The 24,036-nt window shown below is 40.2% G+C and overlaps 1 protein-coding gene across 2 annotated transcripts in view; it reads left to right on the top strand.

Moving 5' to 3' along the window:
* The window catches only part of LOC124615630 (GPI ethanolamine phosphate transferase 1), a 264,269-nt gene extending 250,707 nt beyond the window's left edge, over positions 1-13,562 (top strand). For both annotated transcript variants that reach the window (XM_047143638.1, XM_047143639.1), the window contains 3 exons: positions 287-376; positions 12,831-13,022; positions 13,118-13,562. In XM_047143638.1, coding sequence (XP_046999594.1) covers positions 287-376; positions 12,831-13,022; positions 13,118-13,450 — 615 coding nt within the window. In that variant the 3' untranslated portion in view covers positions 13,451-13,562. The remainder of the gene's footprint in view (positions 1-286; positions 377-12,830; positions 13,023-13,117) is intronic.
* Positions 13,563-24,036: the final 10,474 nt, after the last annotated feature.

The following is a 24,036-nucleotide window of genomic DNA, read 5'->3' as shown; positions in this document are numbered from 1 at the left end:
ATCGGGAAACAACTAGCATTCACGAGATACACTAGTGTGTAGAAGACAAAGATTAGAATCATAGATACTGTCAACATGTACAGAAACTTTGGTTCTGACATTGGGAGAGAAATGTCAAACCGAGCACTCATCACTCATGCTAAGCACCAAGTGTGTTAAATTACAATTTAGAAGATTTTTTAATTTGATGCCTCTAGTAATTTGTAATTTAACACTGTATTGTTTGTATTCCTGTGTAATTTTCATTTCTTTGAGTTCTTATCTTATGTTTTCCATTCCTTTTCAGCTTCTCCAGTGCACATTTCTAGATTATTCTGTGAACAGAAAAAATTCTGCAGCAGTTTCATCAGGTGACTTCCGACGAGCATTTATTTTTGTATCCTTTTTATAAATAATTAATCCCCATAATGGAGACAGCAAAAAAATTGTAAACAGGCAACTCTCACTTGCAGATAAACAATGGTTGGTCTACAAATACCATTGCGATGCAAAATTCACATTAGCTTTCATGTTTCATGTTCCAGTTTTTTGTGTGTGTGTGTGTGTGTGTGTGTGTGTGTGTGTGTGTGTGGGCGCGGCGCGCGCGTGCACGCGTGCTTGCTCGGGTGTTTGCATGTTCATGCACACACACTATTCCATTTAGAAAAAGACATATGGCTCCATGAGGAAAGTTAATTAGTTAGTTAGTTAGTTACATGTTCCATTGATCAATAGCACGGAAAACTGTTATGATGTGGAACGTGTCAAAAGCACAAGAAAAGTGCACAGGAAACAAGTTTTTTTTTGTTTACATTGTAGTAGTACACCTAAATATTTCTATTATCACTCACATCAGTTTTTGTTGTTTACATTATAGTGTTATACCTAAATATTTCTATTATGACTCACATCAGTAACTCATTCAGTATATCGAGCAAGGTGGTGCTGAGGTAAGACACTAGATTCTTCTTTGATAGGATAGCAGCTCAGATCTCTGTTCTGTCTTTGAGATTTAGGTTTTCCATGGTTTCCCTACACTGATTTAGATTAGTGCCAAGATGTTTGCTTTGAGGAGGACAGAGCTGATTTCCTTCCCCATGCTTTCGCAACCTGAGCTTCGTAGTCTGTCTATAATGGCCTTGCCATCGAAGGGGTGTTAAACCTCGAATCTTTCTTCCTCCTCTGGTTGATACAAGAGGTAATAATGTTAATTGCCTAAAACAAATGTGTGCCACACTATATGTATTTTGCTGAAAATCTCACTTTGATATTGTCAACTGACCTGTAACTTAAGGGGTTTTATATGTGCTATATCTCCTGTGGGAAGTTGCGTGATAAGAATTAATCAGACGCAGATCAGCAAGAACAAAGGTTTATTTCAACCAAAGTAGAGAGACTTAACAAACAAAAGAAAACACTTCTCAGTAAAAAATAATACAACTACTCAGACGCTAATAGGTACATGCCTGGAACACACAGTGAATAAATGTAGTGGGACTTGAAGACTTTGCCACTGATAATCCCAAATGACAGAGGTTGAGCATTCGGCATAGTTAGCTGACAGGTGCGTCTCATGAAATCACTAGAAAGTCGTAGTTACCACTGTGGTGGCTTCCAACGTGGCTCTGACTGACAGACTTCTAAGAGTCGGCACATGAATTGACCTGTGCTTAGGTGTATGAAACTGCTTGTGCCAACCTGTATAGCTGGGGCATGGCGGAATTCGTATCGATCCAGTTCTGCACACATGACACGGTGGAGGAAATAGCTCCCTGGCACACAGGACCTCTGGTGACGCTTGTCCTGCCATCTGTTGTTATTGTCGTGATTGACGCAGTCTGAGGAGGCAATGCATTGTACTTATGCAAACCCATAATGCTTCAGTATTTGAGGGGTTGCCGATCCTTTTAGGAGAATAGGTACTGGGCAGTTTCGGCTATCAGGCACCCTGTAAATCCACAAACTACTGTAGAATATCTGGCAAAAGGTACTACATGCTAATATTAGCCAATCTGTTTCTAATCGTGTGTCTGTGGAATGACACATTATGCAATCTGTTACTGGTACCTTGTTCTCATGATCGCTAAATGAGACATACAATGTAAGTAGAAGAATTGTTGAATGTTATACCTCAAATACTAGTTCCTTAAGCTTCCCCTTCTTTTCAGCAATTTGCTTTTAGATTCTCTGAGTTTATAGTGAGGATGTTGAACACAAGCAAAAGGGAGGAGGAGGATTAGAAGAAGGAGATTAGTGTTTAACGTCCCATCGACATTGTGGTGATTAGAGGTGGAGCACAAGCTTGGATTAGCAAAGGAAGGGGATGGAAATTGGCCATACTCTTTCAAAGGAACTGTCCAAACATTTTCCTGAAGTGATTTGGGGAAATCACAGAAATATAAACTAGGAGGGCCGGATGCAGGTTTCAATTGTTGTCCTCCCGAATATGAGTCCACTGCACCACCTCACTCGGTAATAGCAAAAGAGCAGGCCGGGTGAATAGAGTGTGCTTAAAAGATATATAATGCTGGGTAGGAAGAAGGAAGAAAAATCGTAGTTTCATGTCTCATCAATGGTGAGATCATTCAATGGGGCCCTGTCAGCGTTTGCATTAAATTGTTTAGAGAAACAACAGAAAACCCTTAACATGGATAGCTGGACAGGAGTTTCAAGCTTCCTCCTTCTGAAGGCAAGTCCAGTGTCATAATGATGCAGCCACAGTGCTTGATACTGAAATGAAAAAGAAATGAAAATATGAAACAAGAAATTAATATCCACTGAACTAGTTGAGAAAATAAATAAATGTGATTTCTGAGGTGGTTTTGGGCATGATTCAGCGATGATATGTCGCTATGCCGGTCTTATCTGTGGGGAAATTGGTTAATTCATGTGGAAACTCGGCATAAAATGCATTTCACTCCAACCGATGAAGATAAAATGTCTGTTTTGTAGTGTTAAAAGTGATCTAGGCACCTAAATACCAGGTGAATGCCACAGTCCACAGTCTTATTCGAGACAACAGACAATTACAAGACTAGATTACAGATGCCAGAGACATCAATGACACACCCAGTAGAAACAGTCAAGCAGTCAGCTGTCACAGAACAATTCTTGGAGCAGAATTACAAAACAAGGTGGACCATATAGCAGCCTTTGAGTTCCTGGAACAACATAGTTAACAAGTCTGGCAAGAAAGTATTGCAGAAAATCTTACAAACATGGATGGACGTTTCAATGAAAGCGAGGCTTAGCGTTCGGTACTCAATTTATTAAGATCTCACTGAGTCATCCAATAGAGCCAGTAATCAATGATGAGATGTACATTTAATGTATCATTCCAGGTGTACGATTTGCTTGATAAACTTTTACCTAATGGAACTCATATTTTGTACTATAAGTTGAGTGCGCAACAGAAATTAAATTAACACTGGGAGTGTCCCAAGGAAACATAATAAATCCTTTAATGTTGTCAATATATTTAAACAATGTACTAAATAGAATCGGGAACACTATAAAATTGTTTACTGATGATTGTACTGTCTACAGAAATTATTCTGTTGGGCAATTGTACAGAAATGCAAAAAGGCGTGGTGATAATTTCCACTTGGTGTAATAAATTGCAGACCCCTTTGAATGTGGAAAAACATTCAGCAAATGGAAAGAACCTAGTAGTAGCCACTTATAAGATTACTGCTTAACATTTGGAAGGCCTCACATCATAAAATATTTAGGAAGACCAATAATAGTAGGAAGCAATATGAAACGGGATGATTACTTAAAATCTGTAGGAGGGGTGGTGAATGGATTACTTGGATCTGTTGGCAGAGCTATGGGAATGTGCTGTGCATCTGTAAAGGTGTAAAATGCTAGTGTAATCAATTCTGGAGTATTGCTGCTCTGGTGTTTGGAGCCCTTATGAAATATATATACGACAGCAGACACAAAATGAATACAGAGACATACTGCTAGGATCGTTCCAGGTCAGCACACCGTATACAAAAGTGTAGATATATTCTCAGAGATTTGAAATCTGAACTCTTGGAAAAATAGTGACATTGTTCTTGCAAAATTCTGTTCAGTAAATATGGAGAATTGGCGTTTGAGGAAGACTGTGTGACCGTTATGCTGCCACCAGCATACATCATGACTAAGGATCATGAGAATAAGATAAGAGAGGTTAAGTCACATGTAGAGGAGTACAGACAGATCGTTTCGTCTCACTCAGTATGTGCACGGAACAGGGCAGAAAATCTAAAATACTGGTACAAAGTGTCCTCTACAATTATTTTGTGGATTATGAAATATGTGTGTGATGTGTTGAGAAACAGCATAGACATTGGAAAACAAATGTCCATGAGGGCTCCGGGAGACAAAGTAGCCAGGGAAACCTTCCCTCCAAGGCCAGTCAGCTCTTATATTGTTCAACAGTTCCAGAATCCTATAACACCCAGTCCTGCACACAGGCACAGATTGAGAAACACAAAATATAGAATAAAATGTGTGTCTGGGTCATAGGCAGCGAAAGCACCACTCTGGGCAAGTGTAGAAGGACTCTATTTCAGTCATCAAAATACAACTCTACATCTACATCTACATCTACATCTACATCTACATGGATGCTCTGCAAATCACATTTAAGTGCCTGGCAGAGGGTTCATTGAACCACCTTCACAATTCTGTATTATTCCAATCTCGTATAGCGCACAGAAAGAATGAACATCTATATCTTTCCATACGAGCTCTGATTTCCCTTATTTTATCGTGGTGATCTTTCCTCCCTATGTAGGTCGGTGTCAACAAAATATTTTCGCATTCGAAGGAGAAAGTTGGTGATTGGAATTTATGAATTATGACCTCACTGACAGAAAATCACAAATCCAGTCACATAACTGAGATGATATTCCATAAGTACACAATTTCACTACGATCCGCTTGTGTAGTACAGTGTCAAAAGCCTTCCGAAAATCCAGAAATACGGAATCAATCTGAAATCCCTTGTCAGTAGCACTCAACACTTCGTGTGAATAAAGAGCTAGTTGTGTTTCACAGGAATGATGTTTTCTAAACCCACGTTGACTGTGTGTCAATAGACAGTTTTCTTCGAGGTAATTCATAATGTTCAAACATAATATATGTTCTAAAATCCTGCTACATATCAACATTAATGAAATGGGCCTGTAATTTAATGGATTACTCATACTACCTTTCTTTAATGTTGGTGTGACCTGTGCAACTTTCCAGTCTTTGGGTACAGATCTTTCGTCGAGCGAATGGTTGTATATGATTGTTAAGTATGGAGCTAATGCATCAGCATACTCCAAAAGGAACCTAATTCGTATACAGTCTGGACCAGAAGACTTACTTTTATTAACTGATTTAAGTTGCTTCACTACTCCAAGGATATTTACTTCTATGTTACTCATGTTGGCAGCTGTTCTTGATTCGAATTCTGGAGTATTTACTTTGTCTTCTTTTGTGAAGGCATTTTGGAAGACTGTGTTTAGTAACTGTGCTTTGGCAGCACTGTCTTTGATAGTATCTTCATTGCTATCGTGCAGAGAAGGCATTGATTGTTTCTTGTCGCTAACATACTTCACATACGACCAGAATCTCTTTGGATTTTCTGCCAGGTTTCGAAACAACGTTTCATGTGGAAACTGTTATAGGCATCTCGCATTAAAGTCCCTGCTAAATTTTGAGCTTCTGTAAAAGATCGCCAATCTTGGGGATTTTGCATCTGTTTAAATTTGGTATGTTTGTTTCATTGTTTCCGCAACAGTGTTCTAACACTTTTTGTATACCAAGGAGGATCAGCTCCATTGTTTGTTAATTTATTTGGTACAAATCTTTCAATTGCTGCTGATACTATTTCTTTGAATTTAAGCAAGATCTGGTCTACACTTATATTATTAATTTGGAATGAGTGGAGATTGTCTCTAAGGAAGGCGTCAAGTGAGTTTTTATATGCTTTTTTGAATAGGTATATTTTTTGCTTATTTTTCAGGGATTTGGGGATTACAATACTCAGTCTTGCTACGACAACCCTGTGTTCACTAATCCCTGAATCGGTTTTGATGCTCGTTATTAACTCAGGACTATTTGTTGCTAAGAGGTCAAGTGCGTTTTCACAACCATTTACTATTCGCGTGGGCTCATGAACTAACTGCTCGAAATAATTTTCAGAGATTTCTTTTTAGCACAATTTCGGATGATATTTTATGCATACCTCCAGAATTAAACATATATTTTCGCCAACATATTGAGGGTAAATTAAAGTCACCACCAACTATTATCGTATGAGTCCGGTACGTGTTTGAAATCAAACTCAAGTTTCCTTTGAACCTTTCAGCAACTGTATCATCTGAATTTGGAGGTCGGTAAAAGGATCCAATTATTATTTTATTCCAGTTGCCAACAGTGACCTCAGCCCATACTAACTCACAGGCAGTATCTACTTCAATTTCGCGACAAGTTAAGCTACTTCTGACAGCAGCAAACACGCCTCCGCCAACAGTGTTTAGCCCATCCTTTCGAAACACCGTTAGGTTCTTTGAAAAAATTTCAGCTGAGCTTATATCCGGCTTTAGCCAGCTTTCAGTGCCTATAACAATTTGAGCCTCAGTGCTTTCTATTAGGGCTTGGAGCTCTGGTACTTTCCCAACACAGCTACAAAAATTTACAACTGTTATACCAATGGTTCGTGTATCTACATTCTTCCTGTGTTGAGCCTGCTCTCTTTGTGACTGAAGCCCTTCTTGTGTTTTCCCGAGACCCTCTAACCCAAAAAACTGTCCAGTCCACGCCACACAGCCCCTGCTACCCGTGTAGCTGCCTCCTGTGAATAGTGAACCTATTCAGCGGAACCCGAAACCCAACCACCCTTTGGCACAAGTCGAGGAATCTGCAGCCTACATGGTCGCAGAACCTACTGAGCCTCTGATTCGGACCCTCCACTCAGCTTAGTACCAGAGGTCCGCAATCGGTCCTGTTGACTATGCTGCAAATGGTCAGCTCTGCTTTCATCTTGCAAGCAAGACTGGCAGCCTTTACCACTTCTGTTAGCTGCCCGAAACCACACATAATTGGTACAGACGTGAGCAACCACCTGCAGTTGGCTGCACCCTGTGCTCTTCATGCCATCTGGGAGGACCCTTTCCACAACTGTAATGATTCCACCCGATATGCACATGGAATGCACATTGGTTTTCTTACCCTTCTTGTCATCCAAGTCCCTAAGGGACCCCATAACGTGCCTAACGTTGGAGCTCCCAACTACCAATAATCCCACCCTCTCCGGTTGCCCGGATCTTGCAGGCTGAGTGGTTTCCTCTGAAACAGGACAGGCGACAGCATCTGGCTCAGCGATAGTCTCAGCCACAGACAGCACCTGGAACCTGTTTGTCAGACAAACCGGCGAGGCCTTACATACGGCCGCCTGGAAAGTATTTCGCCGCCTGCTTCGCACCAGGGTGACCTCCCACTCGACCACAGGTGGAGGGTCAGCCTCAGTGCGAGCAGTAACTGGATTGGCCACCAGTGAGGACCGATCGGAGGACTCTGACGCGCTGGACGTCTGTTGGATCCACACGGCCGGCCCACAACAGTGGTGCCCATCCACTGCAGCCTCAAGCTGTGTAACCAAAGCCATCACAGGCTGAAGCTGAGAGCGAAGTGTCAGGAACTCAGCTTGCATCCGCACACAACAATCGCAGTCCCTGTTCATACTGAAGACCGTGGAAAACTAAACTATGCAGATAAATGGACTTCAGCACATGCTATGCAACTCTACTGTAGACCCTGACGAAAACGCACGAACTGTGTCTAGTAATACACAGATATTCAAAAACCTAACTACCGAAGCACTCAGGTGAAACTAAATAATTTGCCCCTGATAAGGAACTTGTAATATGTCACAAAACTGGTTTACTTTCTGACGCAAATGAAAACGCGAGAGCTGTGGCTATTAGATTTTAAATTTACACGCAGAAACTCAAGAAACTATTAAAGCACACAGATGATATAAAATTCACTCCTGGTTAGGAACACGTAAATGTCACAAAAGCGGTTTACTTATCTGTTGCTGCGTCTGTCTCGACTGGAAACACTAAAACTTGCTATTAAATAATAAAATGTGGAGAGACATTGACGGAACATGTGAGGAGGTTGGACTGAACCAGAATATCCATGATGCCACAAAATTTAAAACCTAAACATGGGAAAGGCACACTACACCTACAAAGGAAAGACCGTGGTAACAAGGATTTTGAGCTTTGCATGACCCAAAAGTGTTTTACTCCCATATAATAACATCAAGGTGCTTTGCTATTCACAGATTTAAAAGTTCATTTCTGAAGAGGAACAGAATCATTGAGTTATCAATAGGCACACACACAAGAAGGAAAACTTCCTAGCTTTTGGGATTGCCCTTTGATGTGCCTGAATGCGCGCGCGTGCACACACACACACACACACACACACACACACACACACACACACACACACACATTCCTAGCCCCAAGTCTAGCTGGCACCATGTAGTGGCCTAGGCATGTGTGTGCTTGTGTGTGTGTTTTTGTGTATTTTAGTCGAACTCATCAAAGGACAACCCCAAATGCCAGCAGGTTTTCCTTCTTTTGTGTGTGCCTGTCAACAACTCAACACTTCTGCTTTTTGGTGAGTGGTCTCCTTTAATCCTAAAGTATTTACATTCAACAGGAACTTTCCTACAACATTTCTGAAGAGAGTATGGGCAGTATTAGTGTTTTATCTGTGTGTTGAATAAAGATGCTAAAGGAAGTTTTGTGTAGGGTGGAAAATGTAAAATGGCAGTCAGATATCACCAAACTACATACAGTAGAGTGCCCCTATAATTTACTGATTGTGATGAAGAATGCAGGTCTCACTGGATATTACAGTATTTTAAAATTAAAAGGTAGATGCATCAGTATGAGATTATTATTATTATTATTTCTTTCTTTTCTCAGACGTTATGTCAATGGAAGTGACGCGGACCTTGATCAAGCGTGACTTCCTTTTAACTGTATGGTATATGTTATATTGCATTTAGGAACTTTCGGGTGATTGAACACGTATCAATAATTACGGATTTCTGTAGTTGTATATATAAGTTTGGATGTAGCTGTATTGCATTGATGTACTGGTGGATATTGTGTGGTATGACTCCTGTAGTTGACAGTGTAATTGGTATAATGTCAACTTTATCCTGATGCCACATGTCCTTGACTTCCTCAGCCAGTTGGGTGTATTTTTCAATTTTTTTCTCCTGTTTTCTTTTGTATATTTGTTGTATTGGGTAGGGATATTTCGATTAGTTGTGTTAATTTCTTCTTTTTATTGGTGAGTATGATGTCAGGTTTGTTATGTGGTGTTGTTTTATCTGTTATGATGGTTCTGTTCCAGTATAATTTGTATTTATCATTCTCCAGTACTTTTGTGGTGCATACTTGTATGTGGGAACGTGTTGTTTTATAAGTTTATGTTGTAAGGCAAGCTGTTGATGTATTATTTTTGCTACATTGTCATGTCTTCTGGGGTATTCTGTATTTGCTAATATTGTACATCCGCTTGTGATGTGATCTACTGTTTCTATTTGTTGTTTGCAAAGTCTGCATTTATCTGTTGTGGTATTGGGATCTTTAATAATATGCTTGCTGTAATATCTGGTGTTTATTGTTTGATCCTGTATTGCAATCATGAATCCTTCCGTCTCACTGTATATATTGCCTTTCCTTAGCCGTGTGTTGGATGCGTCTTGATCGATGTGTGGCTGTGTTAGATGATACGGGTGCTTGCCATATAGTGTTTTCTTTTTCCAATTTACTTTCTTCGTATGTGTTGATGTTATGTGATCTAGAGGGTTGTAGAAGTGGTTATGAAATTGCAATGGTGTAGCCGATGTATTTATATGAGTGATTGCTTTGTGTATTTTGCTAGTTTCTGCTCGTTCTAGAAAGAATTTTCTTAAATTGTCTACCTGTCCATAATGTAGGTTTTTTATGTCGATAAATCCCCTTCCTCCTTCCTTTATGCTTAATTTGAATCTTTCTGTTGCTGAATGTATGTGATGTATTCTATATTTGTGGCATTGTGATCGTGTAAGTGTATTGAGTGCTCCTAGGTCTGTGTTACTCCATTTCACTACTCCAAATGAGTAGGTCAATATTGGTATAGCATAAGTATTTATAGCTTTTGTCTTGTATCTTGCTGTCAATTCTGTTTTCAGTGTTTTTGTTAGTCTTTGTCTATATTTTTCTTTTAGTTCTTCTTTCATATTTGTATTATCTATTCCTATTTTTTGTCTGTATCTTAGATATTTATAGGCATCTGTTTTTTCCATCGCTTCTATGCAGTCGCTGTGGTTATCCAATATGTAATCTTCTTGTTTAGTGTGTTTTCCCTTGACTATGCTATTTTTCTTACATTTGTCTGTTCCAAAAGCCATATTTATATCATTGCTGAATACTTCTGTTATCTTTAGTAATTGGTTGAGTTGTTGATTTGTTGCTGCCAGTAGTTTTGGATCATCCATGTATAGCAAATGTGTGATTTTGTGTGGGTATGTTCCAGTAATATTGTATCGATAATTCGTATTATTTAGCATGTTGGATAGTGGGTTCAGAGCAAGGCAGAACCAGAAAGGACTTAATGAGTCTCCTTGGTATATTCCACGCTTAATCTGTATTGGCTGTGATGTGATATTATTAGAATTTGTTTGGATATTAAGTGTGGTTTTCCAGTTTTTCATTACTATGTTTAGGAACTGTATCAATTTAGGATCTACTTTGTATATTTCCAATATTTGTAGTAACCATGAGTGGGGTACACTATCAAAAGCTTTTTGGTAATCAATGTATGTGTAGTGTAGCAACCTTTGTTTAGTTTTAGCTTGATATGTCATCTCTGCATCTATCATCAGTTGCTCTTTACATCCTCGTGCTCCTTTGCAACAGCCTTTTTGTTCTTCATTTATAATTTTGTTCTGTGTTGTATGTGTCATTAATTTCTGTGTAATGACTGAAGTTAATATTTTGTATATTGTTGGTAGGCATGTTATGGGGCGATATTTTGCTGGGTTTGCTGTGTTTGCTTGATCTTTAGGTTTCATATAAATTATACCATGTGTAAGTGTATCAGGGAATGTGTATGGGTCTGCAATGTAACTGTTAAATAATTTAGTTAGATGTGAATGTGTTGAGGTGAACTTCTCTAGCCAGAAATTTGCTATTTTATCTTTTCCAGGGGCTTTCCAACTGTGAGTAGAATTAATTGCTTGGGTGACGTCATGTTGCAAAATTATCATTTCAGGCATTTGTGGTATCATCTAGTATGTGTCTGTTTCTGCTTGTATCCACCGTACATGCCTGTTATGTTGTACCGGGTTTGACCAAATGTTGCTCCAGAAGTGTTCCATGTCTGTTATGCTTGGTGGATTGTCTATTTTAATGTGTGTGTTATCTATTGTCTGGTAAAATTTCTTTTGGTTTGTGTTGAATGTTTGGTTTTGTTTCCTTCTATTTTCACTTTTTTTTGTATCTTCTAAGTCGTTTGGCCAATGCTTGTAATTTCTGCTTCTTTTCATCTAATTGCTCTATCGCTTCTTGTTGTGAGATTTTACCTAACCTTTTTCGTTTTTTTTTTCTGACATTTCATTTCTTATAAATTGTGTTAGCTGTCCGATGTCTTTTCTTAGTTTTTCTATTCTGATCTGTAGCCTGGGTTGCCATGCTGGTTTTGTGGGTTTCTTCTGTGTGTTGGTTGGTTCTGATCTCTGCCTAGTATGTATATTTAGTGTAGTGAGTGCTCCTATATAAACCAGTAGTTGTAACTCTTCCATAGTTGTGTTTTCATTTATTTTGTTGTGTATGATTGTGTTGATAGTTTTTATTGTTGTTTCGACTTGTGGGTTATTAGGCGGTCTATGCAAGAATGGTCTAATGTCTGTATTTGTGTCTTTGTAATCTATATATGTCAGCTGAAATTTCTCTTCTATATCTAAAATGTGTGTCACTTCGTGTTCTATTTGTGCTTGTTCTGGTGGCTGTCTTATGATTTCGTTTTCCTCTGATTGTTTAATTGACGCGTATTGGTCTTTGTTTGTTTGCTCTGGGATGTTTGAGTCCATTACTGTATTTTCTTCTTCTTCTGATTGCACATTATTTTGTTCCAGTATTTATTGTACTTGTTGTTTGATGTTTTCTAATTCTGACTGGGGTATCCTGTTATTTTTGATTATTACACGGATCTGATCAGCTAGTCGTTGCTCTGTTAAAAATTTTAATTCTGGGTATCTGGTAATAAATGTTGTGTACACTTGTGATCTGTATCCAGTTGTGTTGGTTCCTAGGTTTGTTGCTTGGTAATAACAGAACATGAGGTGTCAATTAACTTCATCTGACCATCTCATCCTCTGTCTTTGTTTTCCTTCTAGGGTGGTTGCAGGAAGCATATCCTGCAAAACACCTCTATTTGGTTTTAAATCATTTTCCAGTTGGCTAGCAGTGTCGTTACCATTGTGGCCGGGATAGGGTTCAAGCGTTGTCCCCGACCATGACAGCGCTTGTCCAAGGCTTCTTTAGTTCTGTCCTGAAACAAGTAATCACGCTAAAAGAGGGATTAGCCCTATTAGTGGTTTGTTCTTTTCGTCGCCTTTTACGACTGGCAGAACATACCGGAGGCCTATTCTTTTCCCGGGCCTCCACGGGGTATTATTATTGCACCCACCTCCTTTCCTGATAAGGTTTTCTCTTCCCTACCTTAGGACCCCACCACACTCTAGTAGTGCACATCACATTTAACATGGCTGGTATGATCGTTTCCTTAACATTTCTCAGTTATTCTACATAGTACTGTCATTTTTTGGCACAGGAAATATAGCCAGTTTAAATTCATTTGATCCAACCTGGGTCAGGTGTTTTGTAACTGTTTTTTCTCCCTTTCTGATGACTGCCCTGATCCTGTGGAAGACTGTCATACCTTTTCTGACTGTTGCCTGTACATTCCGTGCTATTAATGTAGTACTCAGGGTAAGTGATGCTCTCAGATTATCAAAACAAATTAGTTTCTAACTAATGAACAAACATTTGTTCTGCCCTTTGATAAATATTCTTCCTTTTTACAGGTGTCAACAGAAAAGTTATTCTTCATAGTGATGATTTTTTCTGATGCCATGGGCATGCATTTCCTGCACCTAGTCACCAATCAAGGCAGTTGGCTGGAGATCGGGACATCCATTTCTCATTTTGTGATTGTGGAAACAATGACGCTGCTCGTGGTGGTGCTCTACGGAGCTGCACAATGGCTGACACGAACTTCACTTTGGCAGTTACTGTGGCAAGACACTGCGTCACCAGTGAAGCCCAGCTATTCCCTGGAGTCTGGAGTCCTCCCCATAGACAAAGTTGATACCAGAAAGATGCATTCTCTGTTTCAGGCGAAGAAACATGCTGAGTAAAAAAATGGGAAATGCAAGTTTCAGGAAAGGCACATTTCTAGTAGTAAATAAGAAACTGATGGTTTTTATTTATTGGTCAGTATTAATAAATGCCAAATTATGTTCTTTACAAGCTTCTGTATATTCTTTATTTCTGTCTGCACTTTTCCTTTCTAATTCCTCCATGCTCATTAACACTTTTTAAAATACACTGATGGCCATTAGAATCACAACACCAGGAAGGATTGCAAATAACAAAATATTATTTATTGTGCATATACAGTGTAGTAGGAAAAATATATTTGTGGGTAATTTATAGGTATACAGGATACAAAATTTAATGCACAGAGCTGGCATCTGGCATCAGAGCTGCACTCTAATTCTACTTAACTTTGAGTCGAACTGAGCTTGAAGAACACCACAGAGACCTCAAAGATAGGACACAGCTACTGGCTTTAACATATCGCATATGGAATCACCGGCTGTTTGAAGCAAAGGTAACCACGTTATGTACACAGTAGGACTCGATGCCATCACGCTGGGTGCTTATATTGTATGACAATGACTAATGCACTCTTACAATGTTTGTTCTCCTCTGAGCCTTGACATGTGAATACATCCATTGTGATGCTGTACACAGAACCAGGAATGATTTGAAAAACAACATAATGTTACTCATGTTGGGCACACAACCATTGGCATGCCTCTCTCATCTGCTGCGTCAAGAGAAGTCACAACAACAATCACGGTGCTGACAATCCATGATGCTCCAGACATTGTTACACTGTCAATATGGATGATTGTCATTCCCAAAGAAGCCCATTTCCTGAATAAAGCAATGTGATGTGGAAATGCAATCCTGCCGAGCAGAGCAAAAAATGTGTCTGCCATATCAGGCAAAAGCCTCTTGGGCTACCGATATGCTGAGTGCCATCGAGAATGGCCCACCTGAACCCCTTGATTGCACGTTGACGTGGCAGTTGTGGGACCCTGTCCAGTACAAGCAGCATCATCACTGAACAATAAACCTCAGTCTTGATAAGCCATGATACCAATGCTGTCAAATTGTGACTTGGTTGACATAAGAGCTTGTGATTTCCCATGATGGCTAATATCCTCTTCAGAGTGACTAAATTTCTTGATGCCCAGCGTCCAGCAGTTTAGTCACCCTGAAGAGGATTGCTGAAGAGATGGTCGAAACATCTGCGGTATAGTTGTTTTACCATTTCATAATGATGCACCCTAATAACCAAAGTGACCCAAAACCTTTTGTCTCTTACAGGGTGCTTAAAGGATGCTGCTTTCTCGGATAACCACACAAGAATTCAAGCAAATCACAGTAATGGTTTTTATTACAATAAAGTAGATTGACAATATTTAACTTTGGATTTACAATGAGTTGTCGCAAGCGATGGGCGACAGGCAAATAATCAGTGTCCTTCACTATATACAATGTCCATGTAAGCAACTGATATAAGGCACAAGCCTCAGTATAACAAGTAGGATGATGGGTCTTCTACTCTGGGTCTGCTCTGCTAGTGCTGGGCTGCAACTATCTGGCTGACACTGGCAGGAGCGGCGCTTATATTCTCTCCTTGTAAAGGCCGTTTCGGTCGTGGTGATGTCCTAATCAGTGTGCTATTGGCTGATGTCATCTCACAGCCTTCTCTGCTCTTGTGTTCTTCATCTTTGGGCCGGCGATTGTCATTAAGCCGGAACATTCCTCCCCCCCCCCCCCCCCCAAAACCTAGGGAGTGCAAACACGGCGGGGGAGGCAGGAGTGTGAGTGCATTGTGGGACCAGAAGCTGTGGTTGCAGGGATGTCAAGCTTCCAGTCTTACCTCACTGTCTGGCCCTCGCTCTGGTGGAAACATACCCCGGAAATGACCAGAAGGGTCCTGATGCCATGAACCAGATGAAAAAACAGTGACAGCTGTGGTGTGGGCAGGTCCAGCTCCCTCGGTAGAATGAGAGAAGGCAAAGGCTCCGTCTCCATGGGGTCGTCCAGCGATGTCGTGATGACACCCTCTGGCAGTTGCTGTGGCCGCACTGCCTTGTGGATCCATGAATCTGGGGGAAGAGACACCAAAAGATCATCGTGCACATGACAGAAGCAAAGTTGATTTTGATGTTGGCTATGCAATAAGATACATGCAAGTGCCAAGTTGACAGACGATCTCGGTTCATGCTCACCACCTGTTGCCACTACAAACCCTATAACGGACAATATCAGGCAGCACTTGCGGCCTTCCTTCGGCACTGGTTGGAGCAGTGTCTGATGGTGGTGGCTGTGAAGCAATTCTGCCGGCGATGGTCCATCTCTTGGGTGCGACCGATAGGAGGTGAGAAACAGTTGCAGTGCTTCATCCCTGATGTATGCAGAGCGAAGTTTGGCCATCTGCGGCTTGAAGGTTCTGACAAAACCTTCTGCTTCACCGTTTGACTGTAGATGGAACAGTGCACTAGTTAGATGCTGTTTGATATCGCGTTCACAGAATGTTTCAAATTCATTTTATGTGAACTGAGGTCCACTGTCTAACACTATTACTTCAGGTAAACCTTCGAGGCAAAAACTAGAGGACAACACCTGAATTGCACTATGTGACGTTGCCGAGTTCATTGGCACAGCAAAAGGAAATGTGCTATATGAATCAACCACAATCAACCAACAAGTGTTGCAAAAAGGTCCCGCAAAGTCTATGTGCACACGTTACTATGGCAATTGCAACTTAGGCCAAATGGAGAATTTCTGTGGCAGACCGGACTGATTTTCCACACATGCGTGACACTGTGATGTTATCTGTTCCATTTGGATGTCCATACCCTGCCAAGTAAAGTGTTGACACACTAACTGTTTCATACGAACAATCCCCCATTGTCTCTAGTGAAGTAACTGTAGCACATCCTTTTGCAAACTTTAGGTATCAACACACCTGACTGTCCACTGTCATTTTGAACAAGAATTACACCTTTCTGTTCAGTGAGGCTATGCCGATGGGCAAAGTATCGGCACGCTACAGAGTTCTTTATGTTATGCAAGGAATGAGGCCAAGATGTGTGAATGTATGTTAGCTAAATATTCAAAGGTGAATCAGCTTCCGAGGCCTGTACAATTTTCCTATAGTTCAGCTGAAAAGATTCAAGCAATTCAGAATCCTGGGCATTAACATGACAACAAGATGCAGCAGAAGCCTCAAAGTCTGTATAAGGGCCAATCGGAAGACGTGAAAGTGCGTCTGCATTACCATGTTGAGTCGTCAGATGATACACAATCTGGTACTGGTATTGAGGCAACAACGAAGACCATCATTGTAATTTTTGGACAGTTCATACAGGAACCAGTTTTGTCGGATGAAACGAGGACTGCAAATGCTTGTGATCCATTACTAAGTAGAATTTTCTGCCATACAAATAGTGGTGGAATTTGGTGACACCATACACAACAGCCAAAGCCTCTCTCTCGGTTTGTGAATAGTTACACTGAGCTTTGGACAACACTTTTGCTGCGAAAGCAATTGGCCTGTCTTTATCACCAATTCTGTGCAGAAGTACTGCACCGATTCCTTAAGAGGAAGTGTCAATTTGCAAGACAACTGGTTTGGCAGGATCAAAGTGAACTAAGCATCGACCACTGAGCAACGCATCTTTAAGTTTTTGGAAAGCTACTTGGCACTCATCTGTCCAAACAAAGGGAACATTCTTGTGATGCAAGTGATGCAATGGAGCTGCAATTTGCACAGCATTCAGTATGAACTGGCTATAATAGTTAATTTTCCCTAAAACTGACTGCAATTCTGTGACATTGGAAGGAACTGGCAAATCTCATATGGCTAAGAAATATGACTGAAGAGGATGTACACCTTGACTGTTTATGACATGACCAAGATACTGCAACTGAGGTTTAAAAAATCACACTTGTCCAGTCTACACTTTACTACTGCATCAGACAACACACAAAACAAAAGATGTAAATTTGCAATATGTCCTTCAGGTGTATGACTTGCTACTACAATATCGTCTAATTAGTTTGAACAGTTTGGCACTTGTGCTGTCAGCTGTTCCAAATATCATTGGAAAATGGTGGATGCGGAAGCACTGCCAAAAGGCAAACCCAAATATTTAAACAAGCCCAATTGAGTATTTACTGCACACACTTTTTGAGATTCTTCGTCAGGCAGTATTTGAAGATACACGTCCTGCAAATCAATTTTTGAAAAGTAGCGTCCAGTGCCTAATTTGTGCATGACATCCTCTGGGTGTGGTAATGGATAAGATTCAATGACAGTTTGTGGGTTGACTGTAGACTTAAAGTCAACACAGAGGCATATTCAACCTAAAGGTTTGGGGAGCAAAACCATTGGACTTGCCCATTGACTAGCTGATATGAGCACAATAACTCTGCATCTTGCAAATCTGTAAGTTCAACCATGACTTTTTCCTGTAATGCAATGGGAACAGTTCTGGCCTGGCAAAATTTTGGATGAGCATTGTCCTTCAGAGTAATATGTGCAACGAAATTGTTAGCCTTTCCTAAACTTTCAAAAAAGAGTTCCAGGAATTCTTTTAGCAAGCTAGCTATACTGTCTTTTGCATTGAATGCAGACACTGACAGCACATTGGCCTGAATGTTAAAGCCAAACAAATCAAATGAATCAAGAACAAATATGTTCTCACAATCGCGTGATTGTAACACTGTAAAAGTCTGTTCATGTACCCGAGCAATACATGTCAGAACGGGAATGTCTTGTCCATTATGAGTCGTCAGTTGCATGCTAGTTTTAGACAGGCATGGGGTGCCTGACAGTTCATATGTGTGATGATTTAGCAGCGTGACAGAGGCACCCGTGTCCAACTGAAATTTCACATGTTACCCACAGATAAGTAAATGAACAAAAAGTTTGTTCGACTGGCATATCACTGAAGAAACTGTTTGCATGCCAGTTTTGCGAATGCCTGTTGCACACTTTGAATGCATTGCATTAATGACATGGGCCAGGTGCCGAGATATTGGTGAGTGGGCTGAATTCTTATGTTTGTTCTGTTGCAAACATACAGATTGTACATGTCTTTTCCTACCACAAGCGTAACACGGAGTTTGTCGGGAAGGGCAGTCTTGGTATTTGTGCCATGAATAACACTGAGGGCAAGCCCTAATTCTGTTCACCTGTGTAGCCACATGTTTAGTGAACTGCTTACATGATGTGGAGCGATGTTTGCTCGGTGTGGCTATCACAAGCCACTGCTGAATGGGCCGATCACAAACGAGGGACTCTACCTGACAAATAGCTGGCTGCTCAAATTTAACAGCCAACAGGGCACCGGAATCATACTGATCTAGTATTTGCACTACCTGCTGAAATGACGGCTTGGACTGTTTCAAAATCTGTTCTCTGAGTTTGACATCACTGCAAGCACATTTGAATTTGTATTTCCTTGTCATACCCTGCAAATCTGTCACCCACTCACAATAAGTTTGTTCTGATCGTTTTTTGCAATTAAAGCATTGATACATAGCTGCTACCACATTCACTTCTTTGTCATAATAGTTTGTTAGCAACTCGTCCACTTGGTCATAAGCAAGTTCACTCGGAGTGGTGTTTGGAGACAACTTCCGAGTTAAGCAGAACACTGCACTTCTTACCGTTGATAATACATAAGGAAGTTTTGTAGTATCTGGTACATTGTGAGCTAGTAGATGAGCTTCAAATTGGGACAACCACTCAAGCCATTCCTCTTCTTGTTCACGAAACTGTCGAAAAGGTGGTATAGCAGCTGTAGTAGGTGGTGCTTGTTCCGTCGGGCGCATAGTGTTGGCCAGTAGCTGCTGCACCGAGTTGAGTAGTGCAGATATCTGCCTGTGCAAGAAACTAAAACACCTGCATTAGCTGTGTTGCATCTAACGTTTGTGACTGTGGCACCTAAGCAGGGGGCGGTATAGGTAGGGTGGGCATTTTGGAAGAGACAAATACAACAAACAGACAAGGCAAACAAGAAAAATATGTACAAAAGCAAAGAGAATTTCTGCAACGCCCCACCTGAAACCATTGATTAGCAAAAACTACAAGAAATTGTTAAAGCAAGTGAACGCCCCTGCAAGGTAAAGACAAGAAAGGATTAAGGTGCCAGCAAAGTACAAAATATTCCGTGGCAGTCAGGTGCGGGGTTGGTTTGTAACTCCTCGTTGCCAATGTGAGGTCCTGCCCACTTGTCTTGCATCATCCTAATGAGAAGGAGTTGGCAAAACATTCTAATCTTTATGAAAGATTTGGAAAATAGGTTCATTAGCCAATGCCCAGGGCTTAAGGAAAAAATGGCCTCCTATTTTATATATATATATATATTGATGATACAGTCATCTTATGGGATACTAATGAAAAGTTGAATGCATTTCACCTAAAAAACAGATTCACAATACAAACTGAGAAAAATAACAGCTTCAGTTTCTTAGATCTTAACACACGAAAACAAGGTAGTAATAAGAGTTTCACTGTCTACCATAAACTGATTTTTGCAAATGCTCTCATTAATTGGAAGTCAATGAATCTTTCCGCTGTGCAGGTAGGCTTATTTCCAATCTATGATACACACTACATTGTCTTTAGGATGAGTACAGCCATGAGCTTGATGTACCAGTAGCTGTGAATAATGGTTATAAAGTGAAGGACATAATTAATTTGCATAAGAAATTAATTAAGAAGTGGGCGAGCAGTGTAGATGCTAAATTTGAACTGCACAAAAAAGTCGTCATATTAATTTATAGAAAAACTGTTTCAATACTGTGTTCATTCTTTCTTCAAAAATAAAACGAGACTTAACTTACTGACAATCAATGTAAAACTACAGCAGAAACGAGTAATCCATAATAAATGCCTAATCAGATGAGTATGAGATAAAATGTGGCATCTGTCCAGAATTTTACACAGACAACAGGCACATCTTTCAATGTTTATTGCAAAAAACATTGTAAAGTAGTTGGCGATATAGCTGTTTTTGGTTGTCATTAAAAAAATGCAGGCATAAAATTGGATGCATAGGTAAACATCTTGATATGTGTGTGTCATTATTATCCTAAAGCAGGGGTGTGTCCAACATTTTAGCTTACCTGGGCCACACTGGAAGAAGTTGAGTGTTTTTGGACCACACGTAATACATTTTACACTTAAATTAGTTTGACATTTTATGTATGTGATTTCATTAATGATTTTATATATAAATAATTACAAATTGTAGAACTGATGCAACATTTGACTTTGAAATTGGGAAACAAATGTATGATTAGCAGGTCAGTCATAGTGGTTTCAATGTCAAAGTGTTCATCTGAGATTTTGGTTACGTTTTTCCTCGTAGTGTACTTTACTCTTGAATTTTAACCGTTAACTAATGTAAGTGCTTCCAAACCAAGATAACATATACAAAGCATGACTTTGCAGCAAGGGATATTTGTCTCTGGGCAGGTATGATTTGTAAAATTCTGACAAAGGTACATGATCAGATTTTTCTTTCAGGTTACTGTCAGACTGCAACTCTATGCGTCCCATCTAAAAATCTTCTGATGACGTATCTATATTGTTTGTAAACAGTGTCACGTAAATACAACAATTTTGATTATTTTTTTAAAAATCCTGAAATCTATTTTCTAATTCTTGTATCAAATTGAAGACTATGGCTGCGTATTTCATTCTTACTTTATATTAGGATTGTGTTTCAGTTTAACATGACTTTACATAAATAGTATGTTATGGATTTTTTTTAACCAATTGTGTGATAAATGCTCACTTTTGAGGCCACTTACAGGCTGGAGGGTGGACACCCCTGTCCTAAAGGATGTCATTTGAATATCTTGAAAATGTTAAAACTTTTTTAAAAAGTTGTTGCAGCAGATGAACAAAGCAATTTCTGTAACGAAATCTTTTTTGCCTCTTTGTTTGTTGAGGTTCCTTCCTCTACAAGTTCGCGCTCATATAACAATACTTCAGTTTAACAATAGTTTTATTCTGGCCATTCAGTGTACACTTGCAACGTAGTTTGACACTCATGGATCACGGCTGCAGGTGGGCGCTGTCTATCCTACTGCTAGTGCACTTCTAGCTTATCTACACCTTTTAGTAATTAAGTATTTTTTTTACTAATTTTTGTTTTGGAAGTCTTTCTCTCACTGCTGATTTTATATTGTGAATATTTTTAATTGTATATTTCTGAGTTTAGAGTTACTGACTCCACACTGTTACATAGTTAACTGCAGCCTTCAGTTCCAACAGTCAGAGCACAGATATATTTGTGCTGTAATCGCCTTTTGGGACTTGTGTAGTTGACTAATAACTGTGGACCCGATGGGCTGGCTGTTAGGTGCTACATTGATGGTACTGAGAAGCATCAGTTCCCTAGCATTAGTGTATCTTAGATTGGAGCATGCTACAAGACTGGAAAAAATTACAGTTAGTCCCAACAAGGGATATAAGACTAATGCAAATAACTGTAACTCTTTCTCAATGACGTCACCTTCTAGCAGAATTGTGCAACAAATCTTATGATCATGTGTTATGATTCTGGAGAACCACTCCTCTGTAAGAAAGAGATGAAATTGACAAAAGTAACAATAACTTCTGTAGTGCCCCACAGCAGTATTACAGGGCCATTACTGTTTGCAATATGTGTAAATGATCTAGTAGATAATGTCGGAAGCTCTTTGAGGCTTTTTGTAAATGATGCTGTTGTCTGTAGAAAGGCTGCAATGCCAGAAGACTGTAATAAAATGCAGAAAGACTTGCACAGTATCAAACATCGGTGCAGGGTCTGGCAGTTGACTGTGAACATAAATAAATGTAGTATATTCTGTGTGAATAGGCAAGGGGATCCACTACTGTTAGATCACACAATTGGTGAAAAATCAGTAGAAACAATAACAACCATAAAATACCTAGGAGTAACCTTCCAGAGAGACTTGAAGATGAATAACCACATAAAAGAAATTGTAGAAAAGCAGACACCACACAGAGATTCTTTGGAAGAATTATAATGAAATGTAATTCATCCACAAAAGAAGTGACACACAAAGTACTTGTTCAACAGATTCTTGAATATTGTTCATTGGCATGGTGCCCTTACCAAACACAATTAGCAACAGAGATAGAAAAAACGCAACATAGAGCGGCAAGTTTTGTCATATGATCATTTAGTAAGTCCTTACAGAGATGGTGAACAAACTACAGTGTCAGTTTACAGCAGAGGCCCCACGGCTCATGAAGATGATTACGTTGAAATTCCAAGGGTGTGCATTCTTTAAGAAGAGTTAGACAACACATTACTACCTCTCACAAATTGCTGGTGAAATGATCGTGACGAGAAAATCAGAGAAATTTGAGCTCATGCAGAAATTTGTCGACAGTCATTCTTTCCTGGCACCATTCACGAACAGAACAGGAAGAGGAGAAACTAGCAGTGTTGCCAGTGGTACCCTGCGCCACACACTGTAAGGTGGCTTGTAGAATGTAGAGGCAGATATATCTAGGTTCTACAAGCACTGATGATCCAGCTTGCTCATTTCGTTCATGAGACCCGAAGCCAGTATATTACACTGTTCAGACTTTATGAATTTTTTTTACTTCCAGATAGGCTTTAAACTACATGTATACAGAATGTCTGTGCATACAATGTGATTGGATTAAAGTTTTCTGAGTTAATAGAAGTACAAGATGTGTTCCAAAAATTAATGGGAATTGTGTAATTTTTCTTCTTGTATTAATCTGATTTGCATGACTTTTTATATGTACAATGTTATCTACCCTGATCAGCTAGAACATTATGACATCCAAACCACTGTCGATATAAACCCGTCCAGGCGATAGCAGTGTCAGCTGGAGAGGAACGACTGCTACTCAGACACACATAGCCAATGGCCTTGCCGCAGTGGAAACACAGGTTCCCGTCAGATCACCAAAGTTAAGTGCTGTCAGGCTGGGCTAGCACGCCAATGGATGACCATCCAGTCTGCCGGGCACTGTTGGCCAGCGAGGTGCACTCAGCCCTTGTGAGGCAAACTGAGGAGTTACTTGATTGAGAAGTAGCATCTCCAGTCTCGGAAACTGACATACGCAAGGAGAGCGGTGTGCTGACCACATGCCCCTCCATATCCACATCCAGTGACACCTATGGGCCAGCCGGGGTGGCCGAGCAGTTCTAGGCAATACAGTCTGGAACTGCGCGACCGCTACAGTCGCAGGTTCGAATCCTGCCTCGGGCATGGATGTGTGCGTTGTCCTTAGGTCAGTTAGGTTTAAGTAGTTCTAAGTTGTAGGGGACTGATGACCTCAGAAGTTAAGTCCCATAGTGCTCAGAGCCATTTGACACCTATGGGCTGATGATGACACGGCGGCCGGTCGGTACCATTGGGCATTCGTGACCTGTTCGGGAGGAGTTTAGTTTAGTTCAGACACACATATGGTGTGTGTAGTATCAGTGAGCGTGCCATCCATGTGTAGAATAGGGGAGACGGACGATCTATATGAGTTTTACCGAGGACAGAGTGTGATAGGCTGGAGGCTCGGCACGAGTATTTCAGAAACTGTACGAGTTGCTGGGTATTCGAAGCGTGCAGTGGTGAGTGTCTT

The sequence above is a fragment of the Schistocerca americana genome, chromosome 5 (genome assembly GCF_021461395.2).
Source record: "Schistocerca americana isolate TAMUIC-IGC-003095 chromosome 5, iqSchAmer2.1, whole genome shotgun sequence".
Taxonomy (NCBI): Eukaryota; Metazoa; Arthropoda; class Insecta; order Orthoptera; family Acrididae; genus Schistocerca; species Schistocerca americana.
Note: the sequence above shows the minus strand (reverse complement) of the source record. Positions and strands in the feature narration are given on the sequence as shown.